The sequence below is a fragment of the Coccomyxa subellipsoidea genome, assembly GCF_000258705.1.
Source record: "Coccomyxa subellipsoidea C-169, whole genome shotgun sequence".
Lineage (NCBI taxonomy): Eukaryota > Viridiplantae > Chlorophyta > Trebouxiophyceae > Coccomyxaceae > Coccomyxa > Coccomyxa subellipsoidea.
The window spans coordinates 356,176-370,381 of NW_005178021.1; the positions used below are offsets into that span (position 1 = coordinate 356,176).

General features: G+C 52.4%; 1 protein-coding gene across 1 annotated transcript; it reads right to left on the minus strand.

Annotated features, from left to right (window-relative positions):
* Positions 1 to 1,862: 1,862 nt before the first annotated feature.
* COCSUDRAFT_54858 (RecF/RecN/SMC protein) lies at positions 1,863 to 13,677 on the minus strand (the record flags this gene model as incomplete). Its single annotated transcript, XM_005643165.1, has 24 exons — positions 1,863 to 2,018; positions 2,564 to 2,806; positions 3,326 to 3,502; positions 3,891 to 4,053; positions 4,810 to 5,000; positions 5,406 to 5,586; positions 5,915 to 6,057; positions 6,350 to 6,587; positions 7,580 to 7,725; positions 8,186 to 8,398; positions 8,874 to 8,984; positions 9,426 to 9,617; positions 10,019 to 10,195; positions 10,451 to 10,600; positions 10,869 to 11,003; positions 11,199 to 11,309; positions 11,622 to 11,768; positions 12,153 to 12,296; positions 12,557 to 12,635; positions 12,799 to 12,878; positions 12,983 to 13,054; positions 13,162 to 13,260; positions 13,473 to 13,544; positions 13,663 to 13,677. 24 exons carry the CDS (start codon positions 13,675 to 13,677, stop codon positions 1,863 to 1,865), a joined length of 3,435 nt encoding a protein of 1,144 aa, XP_005643222.1.
* Between the last annotated feature and the right edge of the window lie 529 nt (positions 13,678 to 14,206).

The following is a 14,206-nucleotide window of genomic DNA, read 5'->3' on the forward strand; positions in this document are numbered from 1 at the left end:
GGCAATTGAAGTTGTTGGATCTGCTTTTTACTGCCCATTTCCTTTTCCCCTGCGAATTTGTACACGTCAAACAGTGCACAATCGTTGAAATTAAAAGGGATCAATTTAAGAACCATTCGTTTTCTGCAAAGGTGTTCACGGCAACCATCCTCATATGACACGAAGAGAGACATCAAGGCATCAGAGCAGGGACACGACCTACCTGTTGATTTTGATGATTGCTCCAAAGCGTGCAGGTCCTGTCACGCAGAATCTCAAAACAGACCAGTGGCAAGGACGCTTGTACTGATTCCACAATAAACACTGAGGACTATGGTAGGACATCTCACCCTATCTCCAATTTTAAGTGTGTTTGTCGCAAATGGAAGCGCGGCCAACTCTCCTCCCAAGGTTTGCACGCCGCCGTACAGCAGGCCCAGCATGTCTCCATCCCTGTCAGGCTCGCTGTGCATGGTTCGTTTTGTCTCTGCATCTGCCTCGTCACAACCGATAAGTCACATGTGTGTGAAGGATGTGCAGCTGCTCACAGCTGTCAGTCATAGCGCGCATGCGCATGCACAAAGGTGCCCAGGCCAGCGCCGCTATCCAGCGCAGCTGCGCAGTGCACACAATATGCATATGCCATAAAGATAATGCATGCTGCACGTGGGCGCGAAAGCGTCCCGCAGACTTGCAGGGATAAATTCTGGTCCAGAACTTCTGGAGAATTGACTGCATGCATTGCGCAACCTGCCAGATGGATCCATGGAATAGTTATGTTGCATGCACAATGCGCAATCATGATGATCAAGTTGTTGGTGCGCACCACCTTCCATGCATGCATATAGGCAGCATAAACGGCAGCATGCTAATGAGCATAAGAGATTTGTTTATTACACAAGGATATCACAGGGGCAGCAATCCCTATCCCTACTTTTCTTGCTTATACGTTGAGCTCAAAGTACACCCAATTTGCAAAGGCCTGGCCCTTAAGCACTCGCCCAAATATATGCAGGTTAACAATGTTCAGGAGCTGCATTTGCCTATAACACAGAAAGCATATGGATAATATCCCATGCAGCACTGCAGTCCTCAAATCATGATTTTCATAACTGCTGCAGCAGCTATCGGTCTCATTATTGTGCCCTGGCCCTGTCATTGCATTTCAATCCGTGAGCGACCCTCCATATATATCTCACATAGGGTAACACACCCCCGGTTAGCGCTCAGCAGAGGGTGGTGCCCTCCGGCCTGTCATGCTCAGGGCATGCGGTAAGCTTTCTCCAAAATATTTAGATAACGGCTCAATCTAGGATGGATGCATTTGCCGCAGCCTCCACACACATACACATAGTGCCTTAATGGCTTGCACTGACTCAGGTCCAAACCCGCCTCTGCCTTCTGCTGACAAAGGGAATGGCCTTAAAGCATCCTATACAGCTGCCAGCCCGGTTGGAATCGCACTGAAGCTGCACAGGCCACACGCATGTCGCACACTGCAGTATTCACACAGTCACACCTTGCATCTGGGCTTCACTGCAAAAGTCAGAGAGTCTCAAAGCAACTGTTCCTCAGCCCCCATGGTGAAATGCAGCTTTGTCCAGACTGCTTTGATGTGCAGTCTCTAGCAGCCTTCATGAGACCATACTGCAAGAGTGTCCTGTCACATTTGAGGCTCAAATCTGGGCCCAGCTGCTCTGGTAAGACTTACAATCAGGCATGCTGTGCCGGCTCAGTTGGGGTCGGTGTTTTATGCGCCTGCTGCGCTCGCCTTCTTTTGCAGCGATGACTTGCACTGACGCCATCTTATCCTGCATCTGCCCTCCACTGCGATGGCGAGTTCAATGGTCCAAAATTTATCTTGTACAGCTTGCTTGGCCGGCTCAGTTGGGGTCGGTGTTTTCTGCGCCGGCGGCGCGGCCGTGGTCTTGAAGGTTGGTCTGCACGAACTCAAGAGCGTCTTCGCGCGACACGACGTCAACGCGGCTGATGCGGTTGGCGTGCGACACTCCGTATATCTTGTCCGCCTCCCCGATGATCTGCCAACGCGCACATGCCACGTCAGAACATTTGACGCGCAAAGAATGAATTCTGGAGTAGACGCCCTGATCATCTGCACAGTAAGCACACAGGCCATGGCAAGAAGTAATGTTATTAGGATGAAAATCAGAGAAGATTGGAGGAAATCGATCTGCATAGCAGGCACACCCATCAGCCCCAGCTCGCTGACTGGATCCACTGACCAATGCGCTGAAGCCTGTCTGTCCGAAGGGACTTTCCAGACAACTTCGAGTGCCACAGTTTTGCCGCAGCGAGGAGTAACAGTGCCAGTAAAATTGCACGGCTCCGTGCTCACTGCACCGCCGCGTAACGGCTAAAGATAAAGGAACAATCCTAAATTCTTACAACAGGGCCAGTGCTTGCCTGCCCCGGACGCCTGGGGATGCAAGGTGGTCACAATGAACTTATGCAAGATGGCGCTGCTGTGCGCAACTGCATCAAATGGGCAGCGCATGCAATCTACATTTCATCGGTCAATATTGCAAATATCTGAAAAGCAACATCAGGGGCAACCAAGACGCGCCTGGGGGTGAAATGTGGTGACGATGAATTGGGCAGGGTTGGCGCTGTCGTGGGCCTGCCGGCCAAGCATGCGCGCGACCGTGGTGCGGTACTGCGGATCGAGGGCCGCGTCAATTTCATCGAAGAGGTAGAACGGTGCGGGGTCGCAGCGCTGAATGGCGAAAATGAGCGCCAGAGCCACGAGCGTCTTCTGGCCGCCGCTCAGCTGCTTCATCACCAGGTTCTCGCCCGACCCGAACGACACCTGCGCAGCAATGAAAGTACTTAGTCAATGTCGTGCTTGATCCAGGGGACCTGGCACTCTCCTTGCATGGAGATATGTTTCTGGGTGAGAGGGGCGCGTTTTCCGGTGCGGATCAGGATGCTGCTTTGGAGCTGCTCACCAAAGTGCACTCATTTGCAAGAGTAGATGTATATTTAGTACATGCTGCTTTCAGCATGCAGACAAGAGCGCTGGAATGCCACCTCAGGTCCTCTGCCTCTCTCTGCCATTATTTCTTTACCAAGCCGTGCAAAAGAACTGTACACAGGAGGTTTGAAGCCACCAACAGCATCAGCGCAGTGTTTATACTCTTTCGTGAGTAACCAGCATAATAACACGCCGAGTATGATAGAGACGTTTGAGTCTCCTGCAGCAGAGACAGAGCGCAACAGTCTGCACAGCTTCAAGACTGCTGCAGAAGAATCGCACAATCCGTGAATTTCCACGAAGAATAGCGACGAAGCAGTCAGTATACGTTTTTGGAGCACAGCAGCCACCCACCTTGACCTTGACGCCGCTGTACTTCTCGGACACGTTGTGGCCGCCCTCGGCGCCGTCCTCGTCATCCTCGGCAGCTTCTGCGGCAGCTTCCACGCGCAGCCGCTTCTGCATCACCAGCTCGCCGCGGCCCCCCGGCACCAGCTCCGCAAATATCTCCCGGAAATTCTTCGCCACGCCCTGTGATTCAGCATGCCAGACGCATCGATAGATGCACAGTCCAACTCAGAGGCTCATCCAGCACGCAACACTCGCAAGTTTAGTGTCCATCCAGTGTCTTGGCACCCAGCTGTGACACTGTTGTTCAACACAAGAGCTTCTGGATGTGACGCGAAAGATAGTTTTGGGCAGAACACCAGGAAAGATGATATAATGCATTTATCGAAGGGGACTTCAGCACTGGTCTTGGGATATGGACAGCCACCCCTTATGGTCCACATACTAGTGACCAACCGAAAATTTATACCTCACTACTCAATATTCCCAAGTGCAATTTCGATCCCCACTGATCTGCCTTCGCTCGTTATGTGTTCTGATGCACTACCCAAGAGCGTGTGAAGAAACCCACCTTGAAGGTGCGCTCAATGGCCTCATCCTTGCGCAGGTCGAGGGTGTCGATGAGCTGCTTGATCTTGGCCTCCCCACGCGCATTCTCCTCCTGCCTCCGCGCCAGCTCAGCGCGCTGGTCCGTGAACGCCGCGTACTGGTCCAGCGCCTTGCGGTTCACGTGCCTGCGCGCATGAACAGAATTCTCTTACGGGTCACCCACCCTTTTGATATCCCACTTTTAATTCTTCATATACCATAAATCCGAAGTCCATCAGCGCCTTGTGGTTCATGTGCCTGCTAATGGGCCGCTTTCATTGAAGTTCAGCCTACACTTGTGGTGTTACTGACCCTGGACCCTAAGTCCACCAGCATCGGTTTGAGTGCGAATAGCTGACTCTTGACGTACAGAAGATTGTAGAGGTAGAAGGCAACAGTACATGCTGCATTTCGGGATTTTCTACTGCAGAACAATGCTGCACATGCGCACAAGCCACTTATAGATGCTACTGGTTGCTACCAGGATGGCCTCCACTTGTGCAGTCCTGTTCAATCCTTTCACAGAAAGGACGTGGTCCCAAAGACATGATGTCGGCACGATCCAAAAGCGCCATGCAGTGCTGAAGCGTGGGTTCATTCTCTGGCGATATCAAGACCGGCTGCAGTTGGTGAGTGACTCTGCCAGAGCATGACAAGCTTGTAAAGGCAGAGTCGATCCACTTCAACCATTCTTGAAACCGCCAACTTCCTCTACTTGAGGCCCATCATCTCTACCTACACTCGCATGATCACTCAATGACAAAGGTGGTCAACAACATATCGCAAGAAATGTGCGCGCCTCCGTATTTTTTGAGCAGGGTCTTCGCCTTCTGCAGAAGGCGCATGAGGTCTTTGAGGGAGGTGATAAGGGGCAGAACAGGCAAAAGAGAGAGTAAGCGCACCCGTATTTCTTGAGCTGGTTCTGGGCCTTCTGCAGGAGGCGCATGAGGTCTTTGAGGGTAGTGTCGCGGAACTTGTCAAAGGCGTCGGCCGGGAGGCTGCCCAGTTCGCGGATCTTGCGCTCCAGGTCCCCCCGCTTCTGCCCCAGCGCCGCGCGCTTGCTCAGCAGGCTCTCCACCTTGCGCGACTCGTCCTGTTCAGGCAGCACAAATGAGTCTTGCTCAGTAATCGCTCGGACATCCTTCGTCTCTCCACCTTGCACGACTCGTGCTTTGCAAGGACTCCTATGACAAACGCCCAGTAATGACAGAACACCCAATAACCAGTGACTTGTCTCATTCACTCAGCAGGCTCCCCAACAATACAGAAATCAGGCAACCCACAACAAACGTTTGCGAGTTAATAGCTTTCAAATCCATTCTCGTGCATTTCAAGTGAGGAGCCAACACCCAGTTCACGTGATTTTTGGGCCTTCTTAATAAGTAGGCCCACTGAAGAGTCCTTTCCACTTCCTATCTGTAAAGGGTGATTCCTCGCTCTAGAGACCAGATTGGCAGTAATAGCAAGACCAGAGATTGGCATGAGGGAAGAAGCTTGCCTGTGCTTCCTGGGAGTCCTTCTCCACGACTTCCTTCAGCCGCTCCTGCTCGGCGCGCAGTTTCTGCAGCTCCTTCTCGTCGGTTTCCAGGGCAGCTGCCGCCTCCCGCTCCTTCTCCGCAGCTTCCTCCAGCTCCTGCTGAGCTTCTACCGCCTGCTCTTGCAGTTTCTCCAGCGCTTTCCTGTTCACAATACGAATTTCATGAATTAGCAAGATTGACTTGGCGTGCCCCGACCTTCACCCTTTACTCACTTATATCGCTATATTTTTTATCTGCCCTATGCCCTAATTGTTGGCAGAAGATTACAGGCGTAGCTGTCATCAGGCATACCAAGCCCAACCTTGCAAAACGCCACATTGCTGCAAGCGAGTGCAATGCCAACGATGCATAGTTTTTTGGCCACTGAAAGTGGACAGTAACCTACTTTAGCTCAGATAAGCAAAGAGTAAAGACATGCATGGCTGTTCTCCAAAGGAACCAATTTGTGACCTTTTGTCAGTGGGAGCACCTGTCAGCCTCCACGTCAGCGCTGCTGAGGGTCTGGTCAAGTTCCTGCTGCTGACGCAGGAGGTTGTCGTTGAGCAGTGTCTCCAGCTCCGTGGCCTTCTCCACCACCTCCAGCAGCCCCTCGGACATCTCCGCCTTCTTCTCCTGCGAAAACAGATACACAGGCTGTGATGAAGACTGCATATGGACATGATAGCTACTGCAACAAGAGAGTGCTCAGAATGTCTGAACACGCGCTAGGCGCAAGGCAAGGTGCTCCGCTGACGGCCACAAAGGCATGCATTTGATCAGAAGAAGCATACCCCACTGGGGAACCACTACTCAATGCTCCAGCACTTTGTCTGCACGCACCTTGATCCCTCCCCTTGATCTTACCAGAGAACAAGTGCACTCGTGCCAAGCAGAAGATGGACCGTTATGTGGGAAGTGGCAGCACCTGCAGCTGTGTCAGCTGGGGTGCCAGCGTGGCAAGCTCCTTTCGCTCAGCGGCCGACAGCTGCGCGAGCATCTCAGTGCCCAGCTCGGCCTTGAGCTCTGCAACGCGCGAGCGGAGGCCCTCCACGCTCGCGGCGATGTCCAACAGGCGCTTCTCCTTCTGCTCCAGCGTCTTGCGCGCCTCTGCCTCGCGCTTCTTCAGCACAGTCAAGTCGTTGCGCGCCTGGCGCAGCGTCTCCCTGCAGAGCGAAAAAGTGCAGCAGTTTGAGTCTGAATTCAGATTCAAAAGCAAATTGGAAGTGCAGAGCCTGCATTATACGCTCGGCTGAACCTCGGATCACAGGTTTTACCCCTACTCTGAGACACGCAGGAATCGTTGTTGGGGGCCCTAAAAACAGAGGCTTCCTGGGAGCTCCTTGCCGCACATTTAACAAAGTCGCACATGCTCACCAAGAGAGATAGGCAGGCATCCTTGTACTCAAGGTATGCAGAAGGTGTCATTTGTGGGTACAAACCGGTTTGTGAGTTTAAGTGACATGCAATGATGATTCAAAGCAAATAAGAGACCTGAAACGCAACAGAAAAATGCTTGAGTGATACAAATGGCGGGGGTGGCGCACTTGATGTGAGATGTGTTTGCGGCTGTCTTCTGGATCTCGCCCAGGATCTGGGAGACGGCCTGGTCCACGTCGCTGATGCGCTCGCGGAGCTGCTCCTTCTCAGCCGCCGCCTTCTCCAGCCCCGTGCCCAGCTCTATCAGCAGCTTCATCAGCTCCATGCGTGACCTGGGCACACCACAGCAGACTTCAAAAGTGTTTATATTTCACCAGTGTTGACAAAGTGTTTAAATTTGAATTCAAACAAAGGTGGAATGTCTGCTCTCATTACATCTATGTAGCCTTGACAGGAAAACGTTCAGCTGCTCTCTACAACTCCTACAAAGAGCTTTTTGGAACACCCGGGCTCCCAACATCTTCAACAGCTTGGAACATGTGAGATACACCTGTGGTGCATGCATTGTCGCATCGCTGGCCACTGGCACAAGTCCAGGAAGCGCACCAAAATGTACTCCTTGTTTGTGGCCTCAACTCGGCAGACAGATCTTGCAGGCGAATTTGGCAAAGGACGGCGCAGCAGAGCCAGGCGCAGGACGGTGCGCAGTGCTGAGGCTGAAGTATACAATGGGACAATGCCATGGCAATGCCTTCTTGTACAGTGGAGGGGAGGGCACCTGGAGAGGTCGAGGTAGCCGCCGGTCATGGTGCCTTTCTTGGAGACCTGGTCGCCCTTGATGGTGACGCAGTTGAGGTGACTGGACTCCCTCGCCACGCGCGTCGCCGTCTCCAGGTCCCGGCACACCATCACCTTGCCGAACACCTGCACACGCGGCGTTCAGCTTGGAAATCCAATCATACGGAGTAGATGATCTATTCTCTGCAGAAACGTGATGCATCAGCATGCATGTGAGCCGATGTTGATACAATATTGAAACATCTGCCTACCTCTGCACAAGCTCACCCACGGCCCCCGCATGCACCCCTGAATCTTCTTCACTTAGTATATTTCTGTCGGAGTGCAGACAGGGACATCCACAAAAATTGTAGCAACTTGCCAGAAGGGAAGCGTGCATGTGAATCAATCTTGGTAAACAATTCTGACTGCCTCTAGCACAAAATCGCACAGCCCAAACATGCACCGCAGCACCTTGTTTCATCACCAGGTTCACTTTGAGGCGCCCACAGATGAGTGCAGTAGAGCATGAACCAGGAGAATGTTCATGACATTGGATCCACTCGGGATGGAAGGAAGTGCAGGGCAGGACACGCGCCTGGTGCACGGCATCCTTGTAGCGCGCCTCGAACTTGAGCTTTTTCACGAGCGGCAGGGCGTCGTCGCCCACGTTGGGGTAGTTGACATTCTGCGCGCGTACTTGGTTCAGGGGAATGAAAGTCACGCGGCCGGCCTTCTCCTTCTTGAGCATTGCGCTGAGCCTCGCGGCGATGTCATCGGTGTCCACCAGGATGTGGAAGAGCTGGTTGCCCGCTGACACCTGCGCGCATGTGCCGGTATGGTGATCAATCTGGCATCCTCTCACTGCCATCCCCTGAACTTGCCCCTGGAGAATTCTGCAGAGACTGCCGGTAGGCGCCTGGTGGTCAACCCGACACAGTCAGCCGCCAAACCATGCATGCTGCAACTGCTCCTCAAACATGACAGTCTCTCAAAATGTCGAAGTATTGTGCTTTGTGGGCTCTTGGGACAAGTAATCGCTGCAACAGATGAAGGGGAAACAGAGCCTGCCCTTCCTACCTTGCAGCTAACCGTGCGATGCCCCCTATAGCGGTTGTGCTTTATTTACGGTCCTGAACCAACTTTTTACCATGCGGCAAAGCAAGGATGCTTCAACAGCACTTGTAGCCTGGCATGGAATACTGCAGCCTGGCATAACGGCACAGTGCGGGCTGAGAGGAGAAGCGAGAAAGACAGGGGCGTGCCTCCACGGCGGTGTGGAGCTGGGGGATGACGTCGATGAGCTCGATGAGGGTGCCGTGGACGCCGCGCATGTTTGCCTGGCGCACAAAGCGCTTGACGCTGTTCACGCCCCTGCTCACATCGCGCGGCATCGACATGTCCACCTGCCACATAGCCACACAGCGCAACTCACAAGCGAAACATGGGTGCAACTCTCAAAATGGTCTCGAATGGAAGCCAGGCAGCCTCTTGCAAACCCTCATATGAGGAAGCAAGCGTAAAGCAAAAGCAGTCAGAAAGATTGTCAGCTTTCCCGTCTGTCTGGTATTGCTTCCAACCTGTAGATCATTGCTTGACAAGTGGCCTAATCATGCATAACGTCATGCCTCGTACTTGATTGCAACGTGGTGATTTGCCTTCTTAAGGATGTTGCAGCAGTCGCGGAAAAGGCTGTCAGGTGCCCAACCCAGAACTAATGCAGCCCATAATCAGCCTCAGGACAACCTTGCAACATCCTTCAAAGAAGCAGCAATAAGGGCGCTCACCCAAGCACACAGCAACTCGCCTCAGGACCACTCCTACAGACGATACAAAACAGCGCGCACCTTCTTGTCCGCCTTCTGCTTGTCGGCCTTCATTTTGGCGGTGGCGGATTCGGCCTCGTTCTCAGCGCGCCACAGCTCCTTGCGCTGGTCGTTGAGGGCGTTGCGTTTGGCTTCCAGCCCAGACTTTTCAGTCTCGGCAGCCGCCGCCGCGTCCTGCTGCGCGCGGATCTCCGCCTCCTTGTCACCAATCTCCTGAGCGCATAGAAAGCGGCATTCAAGACATGCCGAGCCACGGTGATGGAATTGGTTGTGATGCATACGCACATCTCATGAGAGCGCGCGGTGTGTTTGTGGCGTTAGAGGATGTCGCGACATCGGACGGCATCATCTTGATTGCACAATCCACAGGAGAAACTCGAGTCCATAGCTTTGCTGAGGGGGACCAGCAGCTGCTCAGGAACAACAGTGGCGTGCGACTGTTTCAGGGACCCTATCTTATCCTTGCAAGAGTCACAATACACTGAAGCATACCTTGAGCAGCAGATTCCAGGCACAGACCCGATGCACGACAACTTGTTGCGTGATCAAGTGCCCGAATTCAGGTTTGGCGAGCAATTTCAAAAGGCACTGTCCAGTAGGCAGGAATGAGTCACCTGAGACAGGTCCATGAGCTGGGAGGACAGCTGCTGAGTCTGGGCCTCCAGCTCGTCGTGGCTGGAGCCCTTGACCGCCGCAGCGGTCTCCAGCTGCGTCACCTCCTTGTTGATCCACTCGTCGCGCTCCTGCCTGGTATTGAACTGTGACGATCTGCCCTGCTTCTGATACAGCGCCTGCACACAGCGACCCACAAAATCTGAGAATTAATATTTAAATCTTGAACCTGCTTCGAGTGCACCATTCCATAAGCATGATCTTGACATGTCTTCAAGTGACCATATCCGGTAGTACCGGATGAGATTGTGCTGCCAAAGAACTTGCACATGCAGACACCTCAGATGCAAGGGATGGGAGTTCGGCTTTCAAAACATGCAGGAAAAGTGCGGTCCAAACCCTCAATCTGAAAAGAATTGGAAAAGATAGACTACCTGCAGGCGCCGCTCTGTGTCAGCAATGTCCTTGATGAGGGCTTCGTGTGCAGCCTCCTGGGCAGCACGGTCCTGCTGCGCAGCTTCCAGCTCCGCCTGCTTCTCCGCAATCTCGTCCTGGAGCTTCTTCGCCTTGGACGAGCACTTTTTCTGCACAGAAATGCATGAATTTCAGCCCTGCAAGCGACAGTGGTTTAGGTTGGACAATTGTCCCAACATGTCATGCCCCACGGTCAGAACCGCCCATATTCTGCTTCACAACCTTGACATATGCAGTCAGGAGCAATTTCCTTTGGCATGCGCAAGGAAAAAGCCAGCATGCATGCAGACATTTGTCGAGAACCAATGGTCACGATACAGCTTTGTCCTATCATCACTGCACAGCAATTTTGCATGATTTGCGGATAGGTGCACTGACCTGCGTCTGTTCATGCTTACGGATCTGCTCCTCCAGATCAGCCACATCCACTTCCAGCTTGGCCCTCTTGGTATTCCTTGCCGCCCTCTCGCCAGCCGCCTCCTTCCTCTTCTTTTCCAGGTCCGTCAAGTTGCTCTGTGCATATGCACATCCTCCGTTCTTACATCCGTGCTGACCTTCATAAGAACCTCAGCAAACACATGAATGGCTTGGGAGGCACCACATGTTGGCATCTACATGTCTTAGTGCAACCTCTTCCGATATAGGTGTGACTGCTTCATGTTGATGTGCCATTGTACTGCTTCCAAGTGCGGGGAAATGAGACTGCACCTGCAAGGCTTTCATCTCCTTGTCGATGCATTTGAGCTGCGTGCGTGCCTGCGCCATGTCCTCATGGACCTTCCCTGTGCGCTCGCTCTCATTCTTCCGCTGCTCCTCCACCTGAACCAGAAAATGGACAATTATGACAGTGCAACAATTCAACGAAGCAATCACCACGCACGCATGGCTGACTCATCCACTATCACTTCTGCAAAGTCGGAGTCCTCCTCTTGGAGAATGGACAGGAAGACGGCATGCATGCCTCAGACTTTGCTTTCAACAAAATGTCTGAACTAAGCGCCATGTCAAGACAACATGCTGATCAACAGTATGCATGGCATACAAATAATGCCATGGCATTTCAGCAAGATCCAGACACAGCAGGCATGCAGTGTGAGAGAAGAACGGCTCAGATTAAAAGGAGGGGACGACCTGTTCCAGTTTGGCGCGCGTGTCGGCGAGCTCCTTGTCGTAGATGGCGAACTCGAGGCTGCGGCGCTGCTTGTCAATCTGCTGGAACTTGGCCAGCTCCTTGCGCTCCTCCTCCAGCTCTGCCAGCCGCTCCTCCAGCTGCTGCACCTGCGCAAGACAAGACACAAGAGCTTCATCAAACAACACCAACATCAGATGTGCAACAAAACACAACAATCCCCATCGGCCAACAGTCCTAAATCTGCACATGAACATCCCACTATTGTGGTGCGAAATCTTGCAGCTCCATTAATGCAAGAATCAGCACAAGTATATGTCTACGTGACATGGACTGGAAATCTGGCTGTTACCAAGGAGCCCGCCAATGAATTCAAGTGGTGAACATTTTTTTGTGTGGAATTACAGTCGTATAGAAACCTCGCATCCTGACACATGGGGCCATGACACGCACTCCTGTACAATGCAAAGGCCGCTGAATGCCATGTTAAGGCAACATGAAAACAGGCAGACGGGAAGAAAGATGCTGACCACTTCCAGGATGCGCTGGCGGCGGTTGTCGGTCTCATGCAGGATTTTGATGGACTCCTTTCGCCTCTCCTCGTACACTTTGGTGCCCCCAATCTCCTTCAGCAGCTCCAGCCGCTCGTGGTCCTTCATCGTCGACATCGCCATAATCTGCCCCGCATGAGTAACAGTAACTCAGCCTCTTAGTCACCAGCCCGCCAGGCACAGGGAAGGAGGGAACACCGTTTTCCTGCTTACCTAACTGACACAGCCAGGCACTAATTGTCGATGCAACAGGCATGTTGCTGACTCGTGGCCCACTAATTAGCAAGGATTGCATTCGGACATCAGGGGGCAGCACAAGCAAAGGCATGCATGCAAAGTTTTTGGGAATGTACAGAAGATCCAGGAGTGGGAAGCTGCTGCCCCACCTTCCCTTGCTGCACGACATAGTAGGGGTTGGCTCGTGAGAAGCCAGCGCTCTCCAGCAGGTTCATGACCTCTGTCTTCCTGCAGGACCATGCATCACAATTTGAGCTATCCTTTCTCCTGGTGTCAGCTAAAATGACACAAATATTGGCCCCTCATTGATGCCTCAAGCATGTATGCTTCCTTGCGCCCTTGAGACTTGTGCACATCATGCGGATGCAGCCATCAAAGGAACTCTGCTTACGTGACATGCTTCTTGTCCAGAAGGTACTCATCCTTCTTCAGGCCGATGCTACGGCGCAGTCTCACCTCATCCCTGTCAACCTGAAGATGCACAAAAGAAGTGACCAGAGTTTCGCTCACACTGTGCAGCATAACCACAACAGCAGAAACCAGCGGCAATTACATGGCAATATCTGCTTCCTTACCGGGATGCGGTTGTCTGAGTTGTCAAAAACGATCTCTACGTAGGCAGACAGCACTGCATGCCCTGCGCCTTCCTGTTGCGGCCAGCAGCAGCAGACTCAACCTCACGGTAGCAAGGGGTCTACAACACCACAAACCATGGACGAACTTGGGTCATATTCAAGAGGGCTGCGTGCCGCACATGGAGAAGCCGCTGTCGCTCTTCAGCGCGCAGGGTTGTGAAAATGTCACTCAGGACAAAGCGGATAGCTGCATAGAAAGTAAGTGGGTCAGACACTGCCTGGCCAAGCATCAGCACATCGAAAGAGTCCAAGAAACAACGGATTGGGGTGTCTCACCGTGGAAGAAGTTTGTCTTTCCCGAGCCATTAGCTCCCACTGTGGGAGCAGTAACAGACTGTTAGAAATACAAGAATGCAATGGCTGAGCAGAAGCATAAGATCCTTGCAGGGGATGTCACGGCTCAAGGAGGAAGGTCAGCGTAATTACCTACGACATTGATGTGCTGATCGAAAGGCTCTGATATTGTTTGGTCTTTGTAACTCTTGAAGCCTTCAATGACAACCTGTCCAACACACACTCGACGATCATGTCTTGATGGACAGCGATGTATTTCTCCCAAGTGCTTGCGAAAAGTAGGCGCTGCACCAGTTCGTCTTCGTATGCCTATGTGGTATGATCACCTGTTTTATATACATACTGTCTCAGTGAAATGCCTCACTGGGCTCTTCGCCTCAGGCCATCTTGTACTTTGCAGGTGCTGAAAAGAATTTGCCCACTTGCAGATATGCGCAAAAGCATGCACCACGACAAAGACGTGATTCTTCGTGATACTTTCAGCACGATTGACCAAGCATCCAAGATTGTTGTGAGCTAAAAGCCATCAACTGCCATGTCACAGCACAGCACGAACAGGAACGCCGCTGCCCATCTTGGTCTCGGCGATGTCCAATGTTTAAATGCAGCCCTCAGTGCATTGTATTGTTTTGGATACCTGTAACAGCACAAAAATAAGATCATTTGAAGGGGCACTGCGTTCTCGATGATCAGATCGCGTTCATTTTCAAACACATTGAGTTGCTCTGATGGCGGGTGAAGGCCAGCTCTGTTCACTATGTGAGACCCAGGTGGTAATCTTTCAGCCTGCCTAATAGGAAACAGACTGTCTGCTGTGAATCCAAATTCTAGGAGTTCTGTTGTGTGATTGCAGGCCAACTTCCAGTCAGA